This window comes from Eleginops maclovinus, chromosome 24 (assembly GCF_036324505.1).
Source record: "Eleginops maclovinus isolate JMC-PN-2008 ecotype Puerto Natales chromosome 24, JC_Emac_rtc_rv5, whole genome shotgun sequence".
NCBI classification, from domain to species: domain Eukaryota; kingdom Metazoa; phylum Chordata; class Actinopteri; order Perciformes; family Eleginopidae; genus Eleginops; species Eleginops maclovinus.
Genome location: NC_086372.1, coordinates 8,431,477 through 8,457,692, shown reverse-complemented (window position 1 = coordinate 8,457,692; position 26,216 = coordinate 8,431,477). Strand labels below are relative to the sequence as shown.

General features: G+C 43.2%; 1 protein-coding gene across 1 annotated transcript in view; it reads left to right on the top strand.

Moving 5' to 3' along the window:
* The window catches only part of si:ch73-383l1.1 (receptor tyrosine-protein kinase erbB-4), a 213,149-nt gene that overhangs the window by 113,409 nt on the left and 73,524 nt on the right, over positions 1-26,216 (top strand). Inside the window, exon 3 of the mRNA XM_063878068.1 lies at positions 12,020-12,206. Within this exon, the coding sequence (XP_063734138.1) occupies positions 12,020-12,206 (187 nt within the window). The remainder of the gene's footprint in view (positions 1-12,019; positions 12,207-26,216) is intronic.

The following is a 26,216-nucleotide window of genomic DNA, read 5'->3' as shown; positions in this document are numbered from 1 at the left end:
CTTGAGTGTAGTTTTTTAATATCGATTCCTAATTGTTAGTCAAATCCAAAATGACACCTGTAGGCCAATACTTTTTTTTTTTACCCCGTCTGAAATCCACAAAATGTGACATAAAAGTGTTTAATTTTGAGCAGTTTTCCAATCTGAATTCTGAAAGCAACACATATTACAAAATTTAGGGAGAATTTAAATCATTCTTGGGGAAAATGATGTGATTTGTGGTTTATAGTTTGGTTGTGTTTAAAGTCGAGTGCCCAGCCGGCTCTGATTGGTTGTATCGGCTCTGTTGTGATTGGTCAACCGCTTAGAGAGGTCCCGCCCCTTAGCAAATCACATGCAATGTGTTCTCCCTCTGTCGTGTATGCCTATTTATGACTCTTTACAGAAGCTGTCATATATTTCATCGACATGTCGGAACCATGTCGGCCTCTTTGAAGGCTGTGCATCATAGCCGCGGGCTCTACTATGTGAACGTTGAATTATTCAACCTTTCGCATGTTCTAAGCATTGCAATCAATAATAGTTGTTCTGTATAGAGTTCTAATGCTGATTAAGGAGGCATGTTTGTGTATAACTGCAAGTAATGGTTGATAGTTTTACATTTGCTTGCGTTATTGTTCCAGGGCGACTCACAAGACGCAAAGAGACCAATAAAACCAAGAGGAGAATATTGTGTTTGCAGAGAAAGTTAGAGAGCTGTTTTTCCTCGGTGATAGCAGAAATAAACGGTGAATCATTAGTAGCTTGGTGGAGTACCCTGGAGTTACTCTGGTGATAAACATTTCACAGAATGCACACGCTGCAAAACCCTTACTTTCTTTTCTCTTTCCTTAAAACAAATGCCAATGCTGATAGATAATGAAATGGATAAAACCAACCTAAATCAGCTGAAATATAAACTGTAAGACTTGTTTTGTCTTAGTTGTAGTGGTAACGTCCACATACCATGTCCTCTCGCCTTATTCAGCTTCAGTGTTGGGCAGCTACTTGGATTTGAAGTTTTCCCGCCCTCTTGCCATTTAGCGCTCCGAAACCGTCCCTTCGACCCCCTTTCAGTTATTAAAAATGCATCTCAGTGGCAGATTAATTTATGTGTAAATTGTTTTCTCCCAGTGCCATTTTAATATCTGCCCCTCGCAGCTGGCTTTGGGAGAACGCAGCTCCGCCTATACCGAGTGGAAGGAGCAGATTGCGTTCCTCGGTGACATTTACACTGAGCGAGTGTGAGTGAGAGCACGTGTGTGTCTGCGTGTGTGTGCTATGTTTGCATTAGGTCACTCATAATGGCTAAATTAAATAAATGTCGTTTTTTTTTTCTAGGATTACAAAGATTCTCCAGTCTTTTCCTTTTTGGTCACGCTTAAACTGAGTGTTAATCCACATTTTGAGCCGATATTTAAGTCATTTCCCAATACTTTGCACCCAAGTTGTGTCTAAAGTGCAATACTATGTTTATTTGGCAGATATTGGGCTTCATTTATCACCATGACGATCTAATATTGTTCATAAGAATGCTGTTATTGTGCACTGAATAATTCAGTTATTCAAATTGAGTAAAACTCTTCTTTTAGCCAGCTTTGTTTTTTCTTTTAGAGGTATTAGAAAGGTCCTCAATGCCGAGATGTCAAATAGGATACATTCTTTTGACAAATTGCTTTAATAAATGTCTTTAAATCCTTTTTTTTAAAGGGATGTTCTTTCCCAGATTGGCTCTTTGTTGATCGGTACACTGCTCCCAATCAGAAGTATTGGCATCGTACAGAGGCTCCCGGGCCCTTGATGATGAATTCTTAGATCTTTGGCGATCCTACGATTTCCCCATTTGCATGTAATCCTTGTCATTGTGCATTCTGGGAATATGAATGCAGATACATACTCTCATGTCCTATGCTCCTCGACAACATGACCCAGGAGTTGGTAACATACTGTCAGGAAACGTATTCCTTGCGTATGTATCACGCGCAGTAATCCACTGTGATGGTGGATGCTTACCAACGGTCTGAAAAACATGCTTCTTTGTCTCAGCAACAGAATTTGAAACATTGTGCAGATGACAGTTTAGTGCTGTTCTCCTTTTTTGCAAGTCAGGTTTTCCTTTCTGTAGGGGCTCCTGATCCAGCTTGGATTGCAACCATAAATCCCTAAAGCCGGAAAGAACAGAAACCTGCAGGTATATATATTTCACATCTTAAAATACTTTATCTAAAGAGAAGCCAAAACAAGCCAAGAAAACGTGTCAGGTCAGCCAACTAAAGCAATGTGAACGTGAGGTACATTTGGTACATTTTTCTCAATATTTTATACATTTAAAGAACGGCTCTTTAACAGTGAGAAGAACACAGAAATCACATCCTCAAATGTGTCCTTCAATCAGCCTTCAAAGGTCAGAGGATATAGCAGTTTGCTAAACATCTAACAGATACTTCAATCCTATTGGAGGGGTCTCTTTGTTGGAGTTCAGCTTTTGGTGTTCAAAGCGCCAACAAATGAATCCCCTCGGGTGTTAAGCCCTACAACATAACAGATTCCAAACAGTGTCCAAACACATGTCTGATATCAACATCTATCAGGGAGTGGAACATCCTATTTGAAAATTTTTGAGGAAGTAAAAAGCCTTAGGCTGCCTATTGACAATCCCAACTTCCCTACAGCAAAGGGAAAGTATTCTTGCTATTGCAGATGCAGTGAGATACCATCCTTTATGGGCGGCCTGGGAAGCATAAGCTAATGCACTTGCGGCTCTTCCCCTCTATAAAAGCAAATCCTGTCTTTTCACGTTGCAGGGTAGAATATAAAGCCTGGACCCCGCTACATGTTGTATGTTATAATATTCAGAATAGAGTTATCTAGTGTTGTGACTGTCATTTTTGCTTTATCAGGTTTCATTATGTCGTCAAATTGATTTATATTGCCAACCCACCCACTCTAAACACACATGCGTGTCGGCTGTGCATGCATGGATGCACCTGTGGCACACGTGTATCCACAAACACACACTCAGGTGCGTACAGAACATCCATCTCCGATTAGGGCAATTTGATTCCGGAGTAATGAAGTAGTTGAGCGCTGAGACGTGTTGTGCTTCATAACCGCTGATGATGCCACTGCCATCATTTTCCACTAAGGCGAAATGGCAGAAAAATACCCTCCATGCACACATAAATGCGCCAACACTTTACAGAGAGGCGAGACAGATCAAATCTGACATGGCTGTAATCAGTCCCGCAGCTGCCCGGCTACCTGGCCTGAATACATTGTGAGGTGTTGCTGTATGCAAAGAAACATTTTGAGGAAATACTCTGAAATGCAATATAATGGTTAGTGGGATCGCTCATGGAGAATGTAGTGGCATTTTGTAAGGAAGTTGGTGAGGCCGGGCATGATTTATGTCCTCGATGACCTCTTGTAACACAATCATTACCTGTTACTTCTATTTTCTATACATTCACAACCCTCCGAAATGGGAATTCATATGTTTTTGTCTTCTTTCCCATTGCCACAAATTGATTATCCAAGCAAAGTCTTGCATTGTCTCCCGTCGGCTGCATCCTGCCGCTGCACCGGGCCCAATCATCAATCACTTGGAAGGGCCGTTAAGCACCTTTTCTCTCCCGGAGGAGTGAACTGACATTGGGCCTTGGAGGCTACCCAGCCAGCCCTTCTTTCCCCTCTCCCTGGAGTCCGCGGGGCCCCCCCCATGTATCTGATTGGACCCTCCCCTGTGGGATCCTGCCAGCTCTCAAAACCTCTGTCCTAAGCTCGGATGACCATGAATAATGAGGGACTTAAATATGAGATACAGGAGATAACATGCTTCTCACTCCCTCCCTCCTCCATAGCTTACTGTCAAGCGAGCAGAAGCCTGCCTGTGGGTGACGTGCACTGGCTTTGTCACATAACTGCATTATGTAGGGTCCCCAAAGGCTACAGCATAATGCGAAACGCCATGCGACTGTTGCCGGATTGCTACAACAGCCTCTCCTCATGAGTTATGTATTAGTGTTTTCACTGCAGCTTAAGGATCAGATACTGTACCGCACTGTCACTGTTTTAGTTCTGCCTGCTAATGCGCGGCAAAATCCTCCCCTTTGGTAATTTTAATTTCCGAGTCAGGGTCTTTACTGTAAATGCGTCTTGACAACACAGACGCCTCACGGACGGCGCTCATGAAGCAGGCTCATATGAGATTGTCAGGCTGTCTGAGACAATAAATATCAGCGCCGAAAGCCAGAAGCACAGCTGCTGCTGGAGGCACACCCCTGGATACACACACACACACACACACACACACACACACACACACACACACACACACACACACACACACACACACACACATACCATCGTGTCATCCCAAAGTCATTGTCAACACTAGCTGGCGGTTGAAACTGAAACACGTCACTGTTTGATTCTAAAAACATATCCAGTGGCGACCTGAGTAATTGTGATCCAACATGGAAACAGAACATCGACTCCATTGCCTGTATACGTCAATATTTTAGTTACTTCAGGAAATTGGGCTTATACGGGCTCATTTCCCACCTCTTGCACCACTTGCTCACTCTAAATTAAGAAAAAGGAAGATTTCTTGAAGTGAACTTTTTTATAATTCAATCAATTATAAAAAAAAAGACCTTTTCTGATTTAAATGTAACTTCGATCGGACTTCACCGTGTTTGATCACTACTGTAACTCGATTCAGGAGCTTCTCCTCCACAAAAAGCTCCCCCGGTGTAAGTCTTTTGATTGCAAGAAACTTTCCTTTTCCCTAATGTGCTGGTGGAGAAGCTAAAACACCTTAAAGGGGGAATGGATTTCAAACCACCGAGCGCCACTGAGATGAAAAGCGGTGTGTGGGTTCAAAACGCTCGCTCGTCCGCATTTGATGTGCCTTACATTTGAAGTGAGGGGGGGAAAAAAGCCCCACCTTCCCCCCACCTGCACACTTCTCACCGTGTTGATGCATCTCACAGGAGTACCTCAGGGCTCTATCAACAAACTGGAGATGTTTCGCACAAAATCTCTACAAATACCTGCAGTGAATGACTCAGGCGTTTTCCACCGTGACATTTCATGCAACGGGATTTTCACTTCTTTCAAAGTCAATGGCCCTCCTCTCAAAGGCCTTGATTCCTGGAAAATCTTGAATGTCACACCCGAGTGCTCTCAGCATACTTAGCAGCCAAACAGTTGCATGAGGTGACGGAGTGCATCCCTCTCTTCCAGGGCTCATTGGACAAAAATGGTAAACAGGTCCCTGCCCGCCCATTGACTTTGCCGCCGTTGTGGAGGAGTCAGATTGCACCGGAGCTCCAATCGGATCAAACTGTTGAGTCGGCCGCTGACATGCGCCGCTGCACTCTCCTTGACTCGCTGGCAAAGTGCTCTATATGTATGGAAATGAGCCATAATCACCATAATATGTGTCCCATCTCTTGTATTTTATAATGGTGTCATTATACTTTTCCCCCCTTTTACGATGCCTTTTTTCACCATTCCTCCTTTCCTTTTCGTCCTTCCCTTCACCAGAACCTTCCTCCCCTGTACAGCTTCTCCTTCTCATCTCGTTTACACTCTCACTCATCCAGATGACAGGAACAGGTGCACTATTAATTATGCTTAGAAATATATCTCCTCTGTGCTCCACTTCCCTTCCCCTTATCAGAGTGCACTTCCTGCGAATGCTCCACCGCGCTGCAACTTCTCTCTCCTTCTCTGGCGCCATTTCTCACCCAACACTTGTATTCTTGCCGTCAGAAACATGCATTTTCCTAAATCCTTCCATCCTTTACGCCTGCTATATTGAGATTACAACGTAATTGTGTTGTTATCTCCAGATATCAGACTGCTGTTGCATGATCATGTCCTAACTATCTCATTATCTCCACGCAGCAACTTACCAGTTTGTGGTGCTTATGTTTGCTATCCCGATAACAATTGAATTACATCGTTATCTCAAGGTATCAAGCGTTGTTTTCTCACGAGCGCGACTTAAATATCTCATTATTTTGTGATAACAAAGGCATGTTGTATTTTTTCCTTCTTCCCGTCCTGGAGATCCAGCTGCTTCACCCCACTGATGTTGTTTAAGACTCTATCCAAATCGGCTTAGCCAGATGAAAGCGACACTGTCAGAGGTAGAGACCAGAGTGGATTACATTTTACAAAATAAATAGGAGAGAATTAAGTCCACGGTGGAAATAAAACCCACTCGGATCAAAAACACTCTTGTGTGACTGCAAACTCTCAACAGAATGACTTATTAAGGTTATGATAGTGAGACATGTGTAGATTGATGAGCAATCAAGCCAATCTAAGGGTTTGATCTTCAGTTACTATAGAATCCCCAATTCAATTAGTAATTGTTTCCACTTCTTTCTTCTGGATTTCTCTTATTTGGTCATCATTGTAGAAGAATACAAATGGGACAAAAAGTACATTTCATAAGTCCATTATTTACAGGAAAGGGAAAACTCCAAGAAGCATAATAGGGCCTCTTTCAGAGGTTCTCGTGAAGACAACGTGTCATTTAATTTAAAAAATAACAGCGGCCGTCGTGTGGCTCGGTGGGTGGAGCAGGCGGCCGCGTACTGGGGTTTGGTTCCCATGCGGTCGACCTGGGTTCGGGTTCCGGCCTTTGCTGCGCGTCTTCCCCTCTGTCTCCCCGTTTCTGAGCTGCACTATATTGAAGGCACTGGTTGCCCATGAAATTCTTTCAAAAATAAATAAATAACTGTTGAATCTAAATAAGTCATTTTCAACCTTTTGGCTTGTGACCATTCACTACAAAGTGTGTAGGAAAGTAAGTCTAGAGGCCCCTCATCATACATCCACTCCCTACAGTCAACCAAAGCCCCAATCCAGAGTGGAATAACTGTTCAGTTATTCTTCCTGTTGTCGGGGGGCAATTTTTCTGGTTTTTCGGCTATAGTTACTCTGGAAAGTTCCCATGTTTGACCCGACCTCCAGGTGGGGGACTCACCATGCCTGCTCTTTGCTTCCATTCTGTTCATCTTTTAAAAGTTTCTTGCTCTCAACGATGATTGTTGTCTCACACTCTCATTCATTAACTTTTTCTTCCAATGTGCTGACTTTGAGCTCTTTAATGCTGACCAATGGACCGCGGAAAGGAAAACGATCCTTTTCGTGTTATCTTGGAGCCATAAAAAAAAAATAGTAATATATGTTACATACTTAAACCCAGATGGAGAGCGTAGAGCACTTAATTATTCCCCTAAACTCTTGAATGCATAATTTTTCCGCTGAATCTGGGATGAAGCCCAAAGGCCATTCTTAAGAAACTGGAGAAATTTGTATGCAAATCTACTGGCTGTGTTGGCAAGGTTTCCTGAGTAGCTGCAAAGTAAGATGAATAAAAAAATGATAGTAGACATAAACGCTATTAGCCTACCGTTTTGGTAAATGAGCATGCATAAGTGTCTGTTAAAGCCTGTTTGAGTTGTAATTTGAGATTCTTGAATGCTTGTGAGCCATTAGTCACTTTGTTTTCCATCTTTAATCCAGCTTAGTATTCACCTCTAATACCTCATTTCACCAACCGTGGCTGAAGTATGACGCTACACAGCAGTCTAATGTATGCGCCAGGTCTCGATTCATTAACTGATAAACATTTGCAAAGACAATTCTTGGTAAAATACTGGCCTGAATACAGATATCATTTCCCAATACTGCGAGGAAGCGTTTCAACATATTTGGAAAGGTTACAGGTGCCTGAGCTCAGGCTCCCATCCCGCAGTTTGTGTTTCCAAGACAGCACAGCCGCCTTTCATCATGATTATGTTGTTCGGAGTAGATAAAACACTCCTGGCTCCCCTGCCTTGGCCTCGATGCAATGCATCCCAGGGATGCAAAGAGCAATTTACCAACATGTGAAATTCACATTTTGCCCAGAGGTAAAACGGAAGAAGAAAGAAAACGAGCCTGCCGGGACCGCAGAGGATTCGGTTTGACTGAACACTCCACGCTAGGCCGCTAATTGCCTGCGATTGATGGCGAAAAGCGCTGGAAGAAACGTTGAACTTGCAATGCATCACGGGTAGTTGACCTGCGTTGACTAAGTCTTGTCTGTGCCTCGTGGCAGTGTTTTTCGTTCTGCGTAGGCGGGGGGTTATCGGAATATCTGAGGCCTGGTGTTTGTAAATGTGCGAGTGAAAATTCCTACACAAAGCCTTCGTGGCTCACACAACAGAGTCAACACTCAAATCCATCAGAGTCAAGCTGGAATCAAAAGACTCACTCTGAATGGTATGTAAAATAATGGCCTGGACTGGTGCCAGACTGTGTAAAGATATTGATGCGTTTTTCCTTTTATGAGCCACTTTAATGTCACAGGCTAAGGGTCATTTTAGATGAGGGTGAAGGGAATGAGGTGAGGAATGGAGGGTTCATGCACCTTGTTGCTACAAATTAGCCCTCCCACTCGCCTTGTTAAGTGTGTGTTTTTTGAGGAAATACAAGGGAGAGAACACGGTCCAGCTTGTTAAGTCAGAGCACATCTACCACCAGGCAGCGGTGGGCAGCCCCTCCGATATACATCCTTCAGCTTCTGTGTTTGTGATTCTGAAACTGAGCGCGGTGGAAGCGTCGGGAGGGGAAATGCAGGTGCTTGTGTTTACTTCCCTCCGGACCTCCCTCCTCCGTGTCTCCCCCAGTACAGAGCAGTGCAGATAAATATTGATCTATGAAAAACTAGACTATTCAGGGCAGGTGAAGGAAATTAAAAACACTGAGAAAGAGCAGAGTAATCCTTTTATTTAATTAGGTGAATAACAACCAAAGAAAACCTTTCTAAGGCTTTTTTTTTGGTATTTCTTCTGCCTGCTCTCGCCCTTGCTCCCGCTGGAAGGCTTTCCTGCGGTTGCTAAGCAACAGGGAAACAGTTTTTCTTTGCTTTCGCCAGCAGGTCCCGGAGGCTGGCAGGGAGATTGGGGCACAGTGGAAGCTCTATGGAGCCTGCCAGCAGCCCAGTGCATGCCTACAGCTGGGTCGGGTTGCTGAGAAGCCTCCCCCACCCGTTTTTGCAATCGTCATAGCGCCCCTGGCAGGCGCCTCGAGGGGTTACAGCGCAGCTATTGATAGCAGGGCAAGCTCACAAGGCACCCCAGCCCCAAGCAGTAAACAAGAGGGTCACAGTTGGGTCAAAACGGCATGACTTCCAACCACAGGCTGGATAAAAAAGCCCTGCTGAATATAGCCTTCTCCGCTTGCTTTATTTTTAGAGTTTCACGGAGTTGCATAAAGTTGCACAACTTGCTCTCTAACATTCAACAGAGGAGGATTTCACTGAGGGGTTTTTGACAGGCACTGGAGTACCCCACAATAGAAATCCTTTTCATGCAATAAGTATGCTAATCAAAGCCTCCGCTGAAATGGATTCTACTGCTCTTTTATTATGTTGTTCTCTCCCTCTTCAGGTGATTGACACGTTGTAATCTTGCTAATAAGCACCTCCACTGTCTCTTTTCTTCCTATTGTGTTTGCGCCACAATAAAGCCAAGTTGGCAGGTGCGCGTGTTTGCCGGGCGCTCGATATAGAAGCGATCTCGCTTACCTGCTATTATCCTGAAACGCAGACCCTCCTCACGCTGCGTCCCGACCGCCAGTCTCTATACACGTCCCCCAGGGGTCAGCAGCCAATCAAACCATGCATTACTCATTCCCTCCCTCCCTCCTAACTAATCATCTGGCCTGTCTTTAGCCATTAGGATGTCTCTGGAGCTTCAGAACCCTTGTTCTTCATCCCCTGTTGCTGGATCTACACATTTGAATACATTATTGGTGAGCAGGGCTGCCTAATTCACCGAGACTGTATGCATGTTGCAATATGAATTAGTGCAATACCCAAATGGCAGGAGGTACAAAATGTGGTAAAGGCTTAATATCTGTTTGGTTTTTTAAATCCAAATAAGCACCATTGGGCAAACCTGAAATATTGTTAGACTCGACATATATCTCGGTGTTAAACAATACTGTGATTTAAAATGTGTTCCACTTCTTTCAACGCCATTTCAGTTATTTTCCGCTCGTGGAAAAGTCAGTGAGGGATTATATTGGGCATTAGTGAGCCATACTGTTTGATACCTGGAAGAAAGATTCCGTAAACTACAGAGGGTATTATATGATTATCTACAGGTTTCACACTTTCTTGGTGTTGCGTCTGGCCCCCACATTAAAACTAGACACTGTTACAACTCTGTATACTACGTAAATATGAAGAAAAAGGAGCCTATTTTGAAAGAAAAAGCTATAAAAAGCCACAGAAATAAAACAAATCTGTGTCTGCCGACTGCTGTAAATGCGCCTCCATTGTAGAAGCCATTTGAAACCTTGAAAACAGATCTGTCCCCCCCCCCCCCCTTGCTCACACACTTTTATATGTAGAGTTCTAATTAAGCTTGTCAGTGGTGGTTGGTAAAATGTGTTAGTGTGGCATTTAACAGCTGCTGTATGTGTGTTCTCCAGTTTCTGTGTGTGTATAAGTAAGCTGCGGCTGCTGTTGGAGCGACTCAGATGAATATTGCATGGCCACAGAGATGGAGTTGTTGCAACAAGGGAATAAGTTGTGCTTTAGAAGACACACACATGCATGCACACACACACACTAAGCAACAATGATCCCGCTTTCTTCTGTTTTTGCTATTTTCTGTGGATTTGAACACACTGCTGCGGATAGTTGACCTTTTAAGTGCTTTTTTTGTTTTTGTAATTTCTTCAGAGATGACCCCAGGAGGAGGACAAACACTACTCTCATGAAAATATTAAAAAATTCAAAGCGCTCGCCCCGATCCGTCCTTCATCCTGAATTTTCAGTTGAATTAAATTGCCTCACCAAGTGCGTAACACAGAGGTAATCAGTGATTTTAGTGACTTTTGAGAAGGTCAACTGATGCACGGTGAGGCAGGTAGTTGAGGTCTGCCATGTTTTCCAGCAAGACACAGTGGGGCTCTCTATTTCTGACTCCAAGGCCTTTCAGCTTGAGCTTATTATATTTATTTTTGACTTCTAGGGTCTCGAAGGGGTATAAAAGCAAATACAGTTACAAATATACCCTTTTTTGATTTGAAAATACTGTCCTTAAAGGTGTGATGTATTACTGGCTCTACAAATGTCATATTTACCGGTATCATGCCCTTAAAGAACAGCTGTGAGTCTGTAATCAGAGAAGTGTAATCAGTCTGCAATTGAGCTGACATTTTAATCCTTTTGGACCGTTTGTCCAAATCTTTCATGAGCTTGACATTTAAAAAATGCAAATGATATGCTCCGTGCACAGAAAATGAGGGGAATGCATTACCGGTGTGTTTCATGAGGTCGACATGGCAACAAAAAAAAGTTGGAGTTGGAAGCAAACACTTCAAACCCTCGCCGGTAACTCTTCAGATCACTGACTGAAGTTGTACGATCAAGAAAAGGACAGAATTATGGATTTTGGCAACCATAGAACATTGGTTAATTTGGGGGGATATAGCAATTCAGTTCTTGATAGGGTTTAGCAACTAAAACAATGGTTGCCTTTGATTAAAAAAAAGCTGGCGTTGAAGGTCAAACCATAAAAAAGTGTTTCAAAATGATGGAATTCTTGAGATACTGGACTGCTTTTTGTACCGTTACACTTTCACATAAGATAGATAGAATGGGAGGATGAAACATACATGCACACAGCAGAGCACACACAGTGAAATTGGTCCTCTGCATTTAACCCATCCTAGTACTAGGAGCAGTGGGCAGCTATCGTGCAGCGCCCGGGGAGCAATGGGGAGGGGGGATTGAAGGTGTCCGGTGCCTTGCTCAAGCAGGGCCAGGAGGTGAACTGGGACCTCTCCAAGTAGCAGTCCACTTTCCATATTTCAAGTCTGTTCGGGGACTTGAACCGGCGACCCTACGATTCCCAGTCCAAGCCCCTACTGACTGAGCCACTGCTGGAGAGAGTGCTTCAATCATGGGACCCTGTATCTCTTATTAACAAATTAAATATCCTTTTCTTTTTCTTCTGTGCAGTCAATCAGAGAAGTGACCGGCTACGTGTTGGTGGCTCTCAACCAGTTCGACTACCTGCCACTGGAGAACCTGCGGATCATCCGAGGCACCAAGCTGTACGAGGGTCGCTACTCGTTGGCCATCTTCCTCAACTACAGGCGGGAGGGATACTACGGCCTGAGACAGCTGGGCCTGCGCAACCTCACAGGTAAGAATGCCCCTAAATCACATATATGTAGCCATTTTGATGAATTATGCTTAAAGACTCCCTTTAGTAGATGAAAAATAGCATCATTCTGTGAATTAGGGATCCATTTTTTAGCACCAAGCTGAAATCATTGCCATTCCTGCTCTGAAAAAGCTTGGTTTTTACACCCACACGTAAAGCTTTTCTAATTAATTCTCAAAATTGGAACCCAACTTTTGAATCTCGTATCTGCAACCCTGGCATATTAAACTTATTTGCCACTATAGGGGGGGGGATCAAATGTCTATCAAAAGTCCCATTAATTACATTTTTGTTGACGTGCTGCTCAGAATAGGTTTGTTTCATGGAGTATGTTTCATGGAAGTGGTTGTGATGTATTTCACCTGAGAGGGGAAAAGCTAAAGTGGGTTACATTTGTAAAGGGTAGCATTTGTTTTGATAACAGACCTTTGAGTAGTGACATCAGCATCAGGTAATCTTTGCCATTTTGGTGTTACCCAGTGACTCAAACACTGTCTTCTGTTTCAGCCTTTCAAATTGTTTTTTACAGCACCTGCTGAACTGTAAATCATATCCCCTCTCACTGCTATCTCCTAATGGCCAATTTCCTCACTAGCTGGATAAATTATACATGTAATTCTCACATTTTGAGCTGCTAAAAAGTTCACTACGGGTGTTGCCTTTGTCGTTCCAATCTTGGCCGCAGAATTGCCATCGTTTCTGGGGAGAAACTCAAGCCGTCTTTGGAAAAACTCAGGCTGAGGGATAAGTGTAACATACGATCTGAGCACAAACAGCTCACTCAGGGTCACTCTTTCCCTTTACCAGCTTTTTTTTAGTTATCTATTTGATGCAGTTCTGTCTATATAGTGATAGGAACGATGGTAAACAGAGAGAAGCTGTGATGTGAGATAGAGGTCAGGGTCTTTCTTAGAGTTCTAAGGAAAGATGATGGTCTCCAAGGCTGATCTGTACACACTGTTTGATCATTCAGTGAGTGAAGAGAAAGGTATTGGACTCGCAGGAGTCATATCCCTCCACTCTTCCCTTTGAAAAACTTGTCTTGTTTGTTGACTACTTGTAGACAAGACCATGAAGCACGAGTGGGAGGCCTTTTCATGTCCATACTCCATTTTATTCTGTCGGATTTTGGTGAAAAAATTGCTGGATTTGCTGTCATTATGGCAGAAAAAGCGGGAAAATAGCACTGTTCTTCCAGCAGGAATTGAGCTAAATCTTTTCAAGCATCTCCCAATGGCCAATGGGAAAATAAATCACATCCAACACGTATGTCCTCTAAAGTACAGCCAAAGAACAAACGTGCGATAGTATGCCAATCCTCCTGACAATTAGCTCTTACCAAGGTGCCGGAAGTCATTTGTTAGCTTATGATTGTTTAAAAATGTGCAAAGTACAACATGTAGCACCTTCATGATTAGTTTTGATTTGGCAGACAGGAGTGCCAGTGTATGAGACCAGGAAAGGGCTCCCATCATGCACTGGTCATGTGCCCAGCACTGCTGCACCCCCCCTTTGTTCTGTTTTGCCTGAGGCTTCTTCTCTGGCATCGATCAGCCGACTTTACACAGCTCTCCTATGGGCATTGCGATTTATCCTACATCCATCCTGCATTCCTCCTGCGGGGCAATTCCGTGTCAAATATTTCACAGAGGAACCAGATTAATCTTGGTGTACAACACAAGTCATGTGTCTTGCAGTCCTTGACCACCCTTTGTAACTTGTTCAGGGCAAAGTAGCATAAACACGGCGACACGCATGATAAAATCCCGGGCACGGACACCTTGATGACTTAAAACCATCAGTGTTGAGAAAGTTGGACAGCAGAGATTCATCCTGGCCTCTTATGCCATTGACTTTGCCGGAGTGTTTTCCAGATTGATGGTAGGGGATCAAACTGTGATCCATATTAAAGCACATGACAGATTTAGTGTAATAAGCAGCATTTTATGGAGTCTGAACACGGTGATAAAGGACTCCTGAGAGTTTTAAGGGCATGCTGCGCCCTAAGCTGGAAAAGCAGTAGGACGCTTTCTCTTTTGACCACCCCTATGACAAACGGAGGCCTAAGTGGACCTTTATCCCTCTCTGACTCATGCTTTTGCCCATCTAGCTTTCAGTTTTTCCCCTTCTACACCGATTTCCTTTGTCATTCTTCAAACTGCATAGCTGAAAGATCATGAGCTGAGTATACCGGCCCACAGGTGCAACCTCTGAGTCTGAAAAGTGAAACCAATGCAAGAGAAATTGTATAGAAGTCTATGAGAAAAGACAAGACGAATAGCAACTCTTACAATTCCTCTCCACTAAGATTCCATTACTTGCAAGTAAAATAAGTCTGATTGCATAGAAGTCTATGAGAAATTGATTCCTAGCCCAAGTAAATAATGACTTTATGGTCTCAATTGCTAGTTTTAAGCTTCTTCAATACAGTACAATGTTTATTTTGTGAATTACGTTGCCATTACGCATTTAATAGACCGTTAAAAAGGATATACTGCGTGTCAACCTCGACTGGTAGCCACCAGAACATTGTCTGGTGTGAGTGTTTCACAGGTTTACATCGTAGAACGTGTTGTGCATTCTGTTGTTTAAAAGGTTACCAGTAATATTTGGTAGCTTTACAATGTATTTTTCCCCTTTTGGTTGTACTTAGCTCAACCCTCTTATGTCAACTTAGATGGTGAAATCAAAACAAAGCAAACTCAATGCTTCAGAACTCTGTGTCCTTATAAAGAATACAGCAGACGAGTTATATGTCTTTAGCTCTTTCTCCTTCCTTTGATTTCATGATAAACAGCTTGAACGTTTTCATCAATACTGCAAGATGTTTGAGTCGTCTCTGGGGTGAAAATGGTGCATCATCAGTGGCCTTCATAAGCCTCCAGGTGTGACGCAGTCAGAGGAAAGCAGTTGTTGTACTGTTTTCTGCTTTGCAAATAAAATAACCGAGTCCAGCCAACAGACAGCAACATTTAGCAGACATATCATGATGCTTTTTACTTTATGCAACTGCAAAAGCACAGTGATGTAATCTTCCAATGATTCTATCTGGGTGCAGTAAGGTTTCCTTGAATAATTTATTTCCGAAAAACAAAATCTAAATTTCCGAAATGCCTTTTCTTTTCCTGGAACTTTATGAGGCAGTGATGCACCTCTTTGGCTGAATTGACCTCTGATTCACCACTGTGACTCTCCACAAGCTCCCCTGCCTGTCTGAACCTCACATCCTCTGCTCCAGCACATCTTAAGAATGGGTGCTTCACCTTTCCATCCATACCATCTGATCCATTTGAACCCCTGCGCTGCAATTAAGCCAGATCCGGCCATGCATACGAATCAGTGCTGTTCCTCTTGAATCCCTCCTCTCCTCTGCCTGGGACACAAACTGAAAAAAAGTGAATTCTCTCTTTTAAATTAGCTCGCAATCAAACCGGCAGATTATTCTCAATGATTTTAAGGAAGCACATTTTTCTTCGATTCAGCGTATGATGAAATGCTCTTATTTGCATTTCCTACCACCGAGTCCACCCTATCTAAAGGGCTTGTACGTGCGCAAATATATTCCGCCTTCCTCGCTGCACACAATACATTAAACAACAGTTTCACTGCTGCTTTATCCCTCAGTGAATATTCTACACAGCGGGAGTCCACAGCAAAACATGGAATTCAATAGGCTGTGGAGTCAGTATGCACACAGCTGTGCAGTATAGAATGGTATCACGGATAAAAAGTAATCTATGCTAACGAAACTCCCCTGCTATTGACTTGTTCGGCTCCCCCCTCATGGTGGTCCTGCAGCTTTTTGTAAGCCTTAATAACCTCGCTTTAACACACACATACGACACATGAACTCTGCAGTGCTAATTACCCCATGCTGCGCTGCCGTGGTGATATTACCCCGCATAATCCTTTCAGAGCAGATGAAGCGACATCTACAGTATGAGTTGTTCTCCCCCCCCCCCTCTTTCTTTGCTTGACTTTTGTTTGTGAGTTTTTTTGTTCTATCATGTGAAATTGCCCATTTGGAATGGGGCCAAATGGCTCAGCGGGCCCCAAAGAGAGCGCCGACTCCAACTTCCCATCTGGCGGCAATGCCCCCCTATGCTTGTGTGCGGATAGCAAAGCAGCAGCTCTGCCAACCCCCCCTTTTTCTTCCATTTTCACCTGTTTTACTCGCCTTAATTCTCACTTGGACCGTAGTGTAAGGCCATTATATCACAACCTGGCAGCATCCCAAGCCCGCCTCAATTTAAAGCAAATAATTTACTGCCGCTGTGTCGCTAATTGCAACATTTTGGTGAGTGTTATGAATGCAATGGAGCCAAATTACCGACAGTGGTTGCTGCTGAGATGAATTGATTAATAGATCTGGTTTTAATTAACCACATGTGCATCGTCATTTTTAGAGCATAGCTATTGATTTACTGCTCGAAGTCGCTGTGCTCAGCTGAAACAGCAGAACAATTGGAGATTTTTCGTCATAATTAAGGAGATTTGATGGAAGAAAATCTAAAAAGCATGGACTACAACACGCGTGAAACTTCAACAGACATAAATGCATTAGGGATTTATTTAGTTGCACCAATTTCCTTAAGTTAATATTACATTCTTTTTTTATTCCCTAAGTTTGAGGTTCTTTTTCAGCCACTTTTCAGTTGTTTTTTATATTTCAGAAGTGTCATAAAGCCCGCATTTGATCTGTACAGTAAATCCCCTCAGTGGAGAGTATAAAAATCCAGCACATCAAAGATATTATACCCTCCGCTTATTTGAAAACCCACCTAGAAGAAGAATCAAACAGCACTGCAACTCGTATGAAGACAGCTGACTGATGTTGCCTTTTCATGCATCCTTGTGTGCCTCCATTTTCTTTTCCAACCTCTAATTCAACTCAAGTCGACACTTAGAAGGCAATACATATATATATATATATATATATATATATATATATACATATATATATATATATATATATATATATATATGTATATATATGTCCCGCTGAGGGAACGTGGGGAAAAAGTAATTGTGTGTGGAGTTTGAATGGTGAAAAACTACTTCCAAGGCCTCTTTATTTAACATAAAGCTGCTGGTGTGATCTGCAAAAAGTGGTGTAGTTACAGAAAGATCAAATAGAGCAAAAGCGGCTAATGCTAATACCCACTCTCACTCCGGACTGTTATCGGGAAGAAGTAGAGTGGAGGGATGGGGCCCATTAATAATGAATCCAGTGTCATCATTAAGGCTCCAAATGATTAAAACATATCTCCCAGCTTCAAACACTGCTTTTCCACACCAGAAAATGCTGCAGTCATGGATGAGCGGAGCGAGCGGGCCCTTCAGTCTACTTGTGAAATAAAGTTTAGCTTTCTTAGCTTTCATCTTTAGCACCCCTCCAACCCTTACCCTTTTTGTGTTGAAACACCAAAGCACCAGCATTCCTTTTTGAAACAAAAACGTGTTATGTAATGCAGTGCAACCCATTGATCTGTGGAGACATTCTTTAGATATTAGCTTTCATGCTAAGCTAGGTTGGAAAACATATTTTTAAGTACTTCCTGTTGTTGTCATCTCAAGAACAGACGAGGCACATCCAGTTATGAAAAGGTGACATTCATTGACATGCAAATGCCATGTCTGACTCCACGGCTTATTTTCTCATCTCTTTATTTCCCTTTTTTTTTTTCCTTTCACCCAGAAGTCATTGTAATGCCGAGCCCGTGCTCGGTGTTGTGCTGTCAGTTCTGTTCTGCCGTTGGTGTTTTTTGTTCAAACCTTTGACGAGAAGACCCTGGGGGCTTCGAGTTTGTCTCCATTAGCGGCTGTGGCATGTCTGGAAGGAGGGCAAAATGATCTCTAATGGAATGGTAATAGTCCCCCAGGGCAGTGCGCCGTTCTCTGATGCTAGGGTTCGCTTCCACCCGCTGACGCAAGCTGACCCCGGCTAACTGAGCTACCTGCACGCTTGACAAGACCCCCAGTGAACAATAATGTCTGTTTCTCTCTAATACTGTGTAACACAGTGGATGAAAGGCGTCCTCGTGACTCGCCCAGCCTCCCGATCCAGTGTGAAATGTCCAATCAGTCTTTAGGGAGTTTGCTATGGGGTAGCTAGAAAGTGAGTGACTAATAATGTCAACAGCTAACAGGATCTGCCAAGATAAGTTCAGTCAATACAGCGGGTGGTGGGAGAGATTGGAGACTGAGTCACGATAATAAGGACAACCCCTCCCCAGCATGGATTTCTGTTGCGGCAAAGTGGGCCACTCAAACTGTTTAACTGAAAGCTAAGATTTCATTATGTTCTGCTCCAAGCCAAATACAACGTTCATGATGAGGGCCACGAGGTCAGGGAGTGGAAGTTGTAGGAAGCAGTTCTGCCTGAAAGGTTAATTTCAGGACAACAGTTCTGAACGGCCTTGCACCACAAGGACTCCAGTATTTCTAAAAGGTTTCTGAAAAAAATATCCATTTTGAAGGACTTGAATGACGATTATGAAACACATCGAAGAAGCATAAAATACCGTGGATAAAAGTCACCAAAAATGTAACGCATTGCACGTAACTGATTTAATTAAACAATTACGCTGAGACTTACTCAGACGCCCAACAAGAACTGTCCTTCAGAAACAACCTGCCTCATCTAGCTCAATGTATTAAAGACAACGTGGGTGCTGGTGAGACTGTGTGACTCAGCGTTTCTACTTAGCAGCCCTTGGAAATCCAACCTAATTAAGCCAAATATCCGTGACTTCATCAAACTTTCTCATTAGCGCTGAATTCATTTTTTGGGACATTATAATTACTGTGTTCTCCTTTCTTAAATGACACAAGCAACAAGTGCCATTTTGGTTCCGGAGAGTGCAAAAGAAACCAGCATGTGATGTGCGTTAGGACATTAGGGAATTAGAACCCATTTCACAACCCCAAAAATGCTGGGATCAAGCACAAAAAAAAAGACCATTAGCGATGAGGTGAGGTTTTCATTTGACTGCATTTATATTCAAAGCGTCTGATGTTTGTCTTGCCAGGAGGCACATGCTATCCTCCTGACATTGCAACATATTTGTATGCTTAGCTGGCCTCTGGAGAAATGAGTGTGTGTGCAATTTTTGTCTTCTTCTGCCCCCCATGCGCCTGCGAGCGAGCTGCTTGACTTTGGCGAGTATTAATGACGCTTTTGTAGGTGCATTCTTTTTTTAAGTGCCCCGCTTCAGTCCAAGCCCCTCTTGAGGCCTGTTGCGTAACATCCACTTGAAAACTGCGAGTGCATTAGAGTGTGAAGCAGAGCTAATCATTGTCACTGATTCTGTCCGATGCATCTGTGGAAAAACTCACAAGGTAGAGTTGTGGCAAAGGGAGGATTGGATCGCAAAACCTCAAACTAAATATACAGTAGAACCAGATGGAGGCAATTTACTGGTCATAGTTGATTTGCTGGTGTGTGTGTGTGTGTTAACTTCGGTGTGTCCCAAATTATAAGTGGAGGGATGAGTGCTGCAGCTCTGTGCCAGAAAATGACAAATTGCCCATTTAGCCCATTGTAGGTGTCAATTTTAATGTAGAGGGTTAGCTCTGTTTCCGACACTTCTTAAGCATTTTGCTCCATGAAAAATGTGTAATGACTCTGATTTGAATTACAAAATACATGTCAGACGACGTTTGTGTGAGTGTGCCTTTGCCCCCACATTAAGGCTCCGAAGGAACCTTTTTCTGTGTTCTCTGATTCAAGAGTGCACATTTAATAATAGCCTCTCATCTCAAGTTATGTGCTCGGCTCCCTCAGCAATTTTACAGTCTTGATGGCTCCCCTATGATCCATTCATAGTGCTCTCACATTTTAAGTTCCATGTTCTTAGCTCAGGCAATTTTACCAAAACACTCTTTCCAGCACAATAACAGAGTAGACTGTCAGGGCAAGTCCGCTGGAAAACAACCTATCACTGCTGTCATGGAAAAATAACACCGGACAGCATTTCTGGAGAAGTTTGCACTTTGAGACTTTACCTGGCAATTTATCTGATGAGTGAGTTGCTTGACCTCTGTGTCACTGAGACCTATTAAGAGCTCGGTATGAAACACATGAGTTTGTAGGAGTACTTTTTCTCCAGATTTTGTAGCTTGTCGTTTCAATAGATTTATGAAGCTGTCCACATTGTAAACCAAAACAAAGTGCTTGCAAACTAAATGTTGATTGTTTAAAATAGCTTCTCCATTAATCCCCTAATCAACTCATACACACATGGATGGATTACTGCACAGACTTACCAGCCACAAGACCAGGGGCCCAAAGTGTCCAATTAGCCTTCAGAGACACATACCAACGAGGAAAAGACTACACATTGACCAAAAAAACAACCAAGAGATGCAAAAACAGCTGCTACGAGACTTTAAAATAATCAAAACAACTCTAAAAAGTGGCACAGCAACCACAAAGAGACACAGCATGACTACATAGGGAACAGAAAGAGTTCAGAGAAACACAAAACGACTACAATGAGAGAGCAACTGAGCTCCAAAATTATTACAAATAACCACTACGAAAGGGAGCAAAACAACCACACATAGACTTAAAATACATACAAAAAGACACAAAACCACAACCAAAAAGAAGCTAAACAACTACATGTGTCTTGTTTTATGTTTGCGAGGTGATGGGGCCTTTTGCTGCTCTGTGCCCAGTTGCCAATTCGTCTCACAATCCCACGGTGCCACACACACACACACCAGCGTTGGTCGTTGACGTCCACTGGCGTTCGTTACCGTGATTAGTATTCCGCGGCGCTCTCATCTCTTTGGCTGGCTCTTTTGTTTGCCCGCGCTGATTGGAGGGCCTCTGGTTAATTTAGATGCAGGGAAGCGGTGACAGAAGAGGGCTTATTAGGGCCGTGAGCCCATCCCGCCTTAAGTGCAGAGACTCCAGTTCCATTTTCATTTGCCTCCATTATTGAATTTGCTAGCTTCTCATTCGCCGTGATTGCATTTTGTGTCACCTCTAAAAAATATATATATATATAAAATCGGCCTCCCCAGAGGTACTGTGGCCGACATTATGACGGGGGAATTATGAGTTAAAACTTTAGATTGACAGTTGAATACTTTTGATACTTTCTCAGAGCCAAATGTCATGAGCGTTTTCCTAAGCATGATAGCTTTTTTCACTCTGTGTATAAAAGATGGAAAGTGTTTATGTCTGTGTGTGTTTGTTAAGACAGAGAGGGAGTGTGACAGATGGGTGGAGCAGGAGTGGGTGGAGGGGAAGCAGAAGAATGATGGCAGGGATTCATTTAGCATCCATCGAAGCTTTAGAAGCATACAAAAAATATCGAAAATTAACGTCATCTCCGCCTCCACCTTTTAGCTGCCTCCTTCTGCACCTCCACAGCTTCCATAATCTCCTAACGCGGCGCATTTTTCATAAGGATTCATCGCAAAACAATATCATTCGAGACTGCGAAATTTAATCAGGGGCTTTAAAACACAATTATGGTTATCGGGGAGGACACGGCGACAGCGCTCCAGATCGTGGGAAGGACGGAGGAGCGGCGGTGGGGAAGATGGAGGGGACCTCCCCCGCACTGTCTGCGCCCTAGCGCTCCTCTCCCATTTGTCACCGAGCACAATATCTCTTTGGCTGGCAGAGCTAATAATGGAGAAGTGGGGAAACGGGACTCTGGAGACCCACCTCCGCTTTGCCGTGAAGATCAGATAAGTTCTCTCTAAGTCAGAGGCCCCGAGCCACTGAGGATCGCTTGTGAGGATTGTATCATTTTTTAAAACCCAGCACAGCCATTTGACAGCTTTTTAGGTCTGTGAATAATACAGCTCTTTATAAAACTGCAGAAGCAGGATGTTTTCCCCTGGCTGGTCACATCTGAAAAGTTCATTTCATTTGTGGTCACTCGTGCGGCCATACCTCCCTTTTGCTGATGCTTCTTCTCGTGCCCAGAGGCAAACTAGCCACCGTTTTTCCGTCTGTATTATCTTTGGGATCAGCAGCCATTTATCTAACCTGCGGCTTGTTTGCAGGCAGGAAATGTAACAGTTATTCATGGGATTTGAGAAGTCGTTTTCACTTAAGCAGCTACTTTCTCAACACCCTTTGTTTTTCTTTTTTCCTCTTCAGAGTAAACATGCTCCGAGGCACTGTACAGTGGAGTGCTTCACAATTACACACAGAGGGTTTCCTGAGGGGCCCACTGCTTGTTTTCCAGTCGAGTCATGTGTTTACTGCAAACCGTGGGCTCCCTTCGTCTTACTGTAAATTGGACAGAAATCCACAACTCTATTTTAATTACGAGGCTGATTTTGTTGTGATGCACAACCAAGTTCTGACGCATCCATAGCACCAATTAAACATCCCATTGGAACACAAGTGTTTTTTCTCTTTGTTAAGAAATCCCAGAAATGGCACTTCTTTTCTTTGTTCTCTTGCTGCTGTTTTCCCGGTGTAATGTGGGCATTTCAGCCAAAAGATGAGAGAGACTTTGACAGGAGTATGAGGAACCGAAAGCTTTATTGTTCCCCCAGTTTGACTGATCCCGTTTGCAGCGTTCTCTTGTTACCAACCATGTGTTTGTGCAGTTCAAAGTGCCGGTTGAGGCAAGGTTGTGCTATTATATTTTGAGTCTTCTTTTTGTTTACGTCCACCATTTTTGTCCGCTCACTCTGTCTCATTTAGTCTGTAATTTCTACAGATGTTTTTTGCCTGGACACATTATTATCTGGGGGGAAATTGAAAATGTTGCAAAGGACAGCAGAAAGAACTGGAACACAATATCTCTAACTTTACTTCATTTGCTCTCAGGCGAGTCATTCTTTTTCCCGGAGTCGCAGATTTGTTGCGGTTGTGTAGCGTTCATCGGTGTTCCCTGAAGAGGTTGCACTCTAAGAAAATGAAGGCAATTTGTTTCATTCCCCAGTTCGCCACCTTCTGTCATGCCAGCTGTCTGCGCTGTGTCACAGGCTACGCAGAGCACCAGGAACTGATGCATGGAAATGACTGCGAAGAGTTTACACACATCCCGTAAATACTCAAATAAAAGCTCTTCAAATAATGCCCCGTCCTTCCAGAGCCCCCATTAAAGGCCGTGTAAAAAAACAAATATTTGTGGGGGGTGAAATGACTTGGCTCATACGGTGAACTCAATTCATTTTACATTTTCACAGCATTTTTTGTAAAGTAGTCAGACCATAGAAATGCTGTTCTGTTCCTCTGAGGGGCCCTTTTTATCAAAAACCCACTTCCACTCATAAAGTGTGTTTTATTCTAGGTTTCATTGTGAAATATTTGTCAGGTCGAAGTGTTTTATAGGCCGATATCACAAAACATGCCTTATGGGGTTCTTTATTTGTTTAAAAAGTAATGAGCATCGTTAGCGAAATACACTAAAACACATATAAATGAAAGACAGCATTACAAACTGAAGTTTAGACACCTACAACATACTCATATATGATCAGCGAGTTCTGCTTATATACATATCCCTGAATTGATGTGTGTTTTGTGAAGACTGCAGGACTGTTTACATGTGACTTACCCTGCAGGTCCTTCAACACACTTAGGTTGTTTGTTCCTGCCCGTATTTAGATGGTCAGCATTTCAAACGTTACTGTCAGGGCTTTTTCAACATGTGGTTAACGTTGTGAAACCTGGATTCATGCGACACAAGTACTCTGTTTGGATTGGGAGAATATTCAGTTTTTGGGGTGGATAAATATGTCCGTCAGCTTATGGCAGAGTCTCACTCCAGTGGAAGTGAATATCACACCGCGATCTAGAAACGTGTGGCCATCATAGGGCCCTATGATGCTTGTTTTTGATTTAAATGATGTGCATCCTATTTAGTCTTTTAGAGGTCTTGGCGGTTGAGTGAATGAATAAGTAAATACAAAATGTTCAAACATAACGGTGCTTCCATTCGGGCTTAATTTCTCTCCAGACACTGAGTCATTAATTGGCATTTAGGAGGTAAAGCCCAGGCTTAACGCTGAAGCTCTGCCTACAAATGCGAGGCTTTGTCGACCTCATGCAGCAAGGCTTCAAGATGCTGCTGGACAGGAGGTATTCATCATAGGGATTCTGTGTGTCTTCGCATTTTCACCTAAGAATTCTAGATGACCGAATGTGCAATTTATCTTTGCATCCAAGGGCTCTCCTGTGCTTGTATGTGTGTGTGGTTGAAGAAAAAGAGGCTTCCGGAGAGAAAGAGTGATCATCTGGATTTCTCTGTTCCCCGTACTCAGCAAGTCGACCCATCACCCAAGTGAGAAAGCACATTTTGCGCGGGGAGGGGATGGGTGGGTCTGAGAGGTGGAGGACGACAAGGATGGAGAGATGATCCTAATAAAAAAAAGAGCAGCGCTGATGGCCCAAACGCACTCCACTTGAGTTGTCTGATACGTGACACGCCCGCCCCCAAGACAAGACAATAACGGCAAAAGCATGGACTCATCAGCCGAGGACGGATCACGATTACGGCCTTATTCATCAGCATAATTAGGGCGAGAAAGAGATGTGGGACAAGTGGCTAGCAGCACTGATGGAGGCTCATCAGCGGGCTCCCTATAGTGCTATGGACACTGATTGGTGCCGGGGTCATCATTGCCTGGAAACTACTTCAAACTAGGGGCTGTTCGCTCTGCTGAAAGACAGTAAAATTAACTTAATTGGCTCACAAAGGCAACTTGGCAGAGGGATCATTTTTACTTCCTTAACAATCTGTGCACTGATTGGCCTGTTCCCAATGCTAAATGTGTGTTTTGCACAATACAAATAAAATGGATGAACTCTTATACCATGTTGCCGACCTTGGGTTTTTTTAAAACAACTACAGCCAAAGTCTCCACGTAATTTTCCAAGTGTCACAGGAGTGTTGGTGTTCCTACGTCAATGATAACAGATAAATCCTTATTTTGCCCTACTGTTTGTTTCTGTCGAGTGAATAATATAATATATGAATACAAAGGATGTGAAAAGGTTACTTCCTAATGCTTTTTTATCAAGTACATAATACTTTTCAGACAAACGGTTTGTCCTTTAAATTCATCATCAAAAAGATCATTTGTCTTACAGAAAGGATTAATAGCAAACCATAAGAATAACTACTAAATATAAAACATTGTTTGATGAACGACACACTTTAGGTGACCACAATACCATCCATCCATCCATCCATCCATCTTCTCCCGCTTCTCCGTCAGGGTCGCGGAGGTAATAGCTCCAGCAGAGAGCCCCAAACTTCTCTTTCCCTGGCCACATCAACCAGCTCCGACTGGGGGATTCCAAGACGCTCCCAGGCCAGCGAAAAGATATAATCCCTCCACCTGGTCCTAGGTCTACCCCTCGGTCTCTTCCCAGCCTGGAACACCTCCCTAGTGAGGCGCCCAGGTGGCATCCTCACTAGGCGCCCGAACCACCTCAACTGGCTCCTTTCAACGCGAAGGAGCAGCGGTTCTACTCCGAGTCCCTCCCGGATGACTGAACTTCTCACCTTATCCCTAAGGGAGATGCCAGCCACCCTGCGGAGAAATCCCATTTCGGCCGCCTTGTATCCGCGATCTCGTTCGCTACCACAATGTCACATTCATTTAATAAACAAAGAAACGTTAAAGATAAAAGACACAGGCCAAACTGAACAACGTTGTGGTAGCGATCTGTCAATCATCTCAGCCCCTTCTTTATTGTCTATTTTATTCTAAATGGGTCCATCATTTCGAAAATGAACATCATGCTGTATTAACGAAGACTTGGAATGAACAATCGAGACAATAAACTAAATGTTTATTGAGGTGTTAAATCAATTGAGATATTGAAATGAAACGACTTGCTGTTAGTCATGGGTTAGTTTTAAATTGAATAAATTGATTTTCTTACTGTAAATTAGTTTCAGCATTAAAGCCAACCATATAGCTGAATGCCTTGTTGCATCATTTAATATCCCTTTAAAGGTTTCACAATGCAAAGTCACATGCACCATGGGGCACATC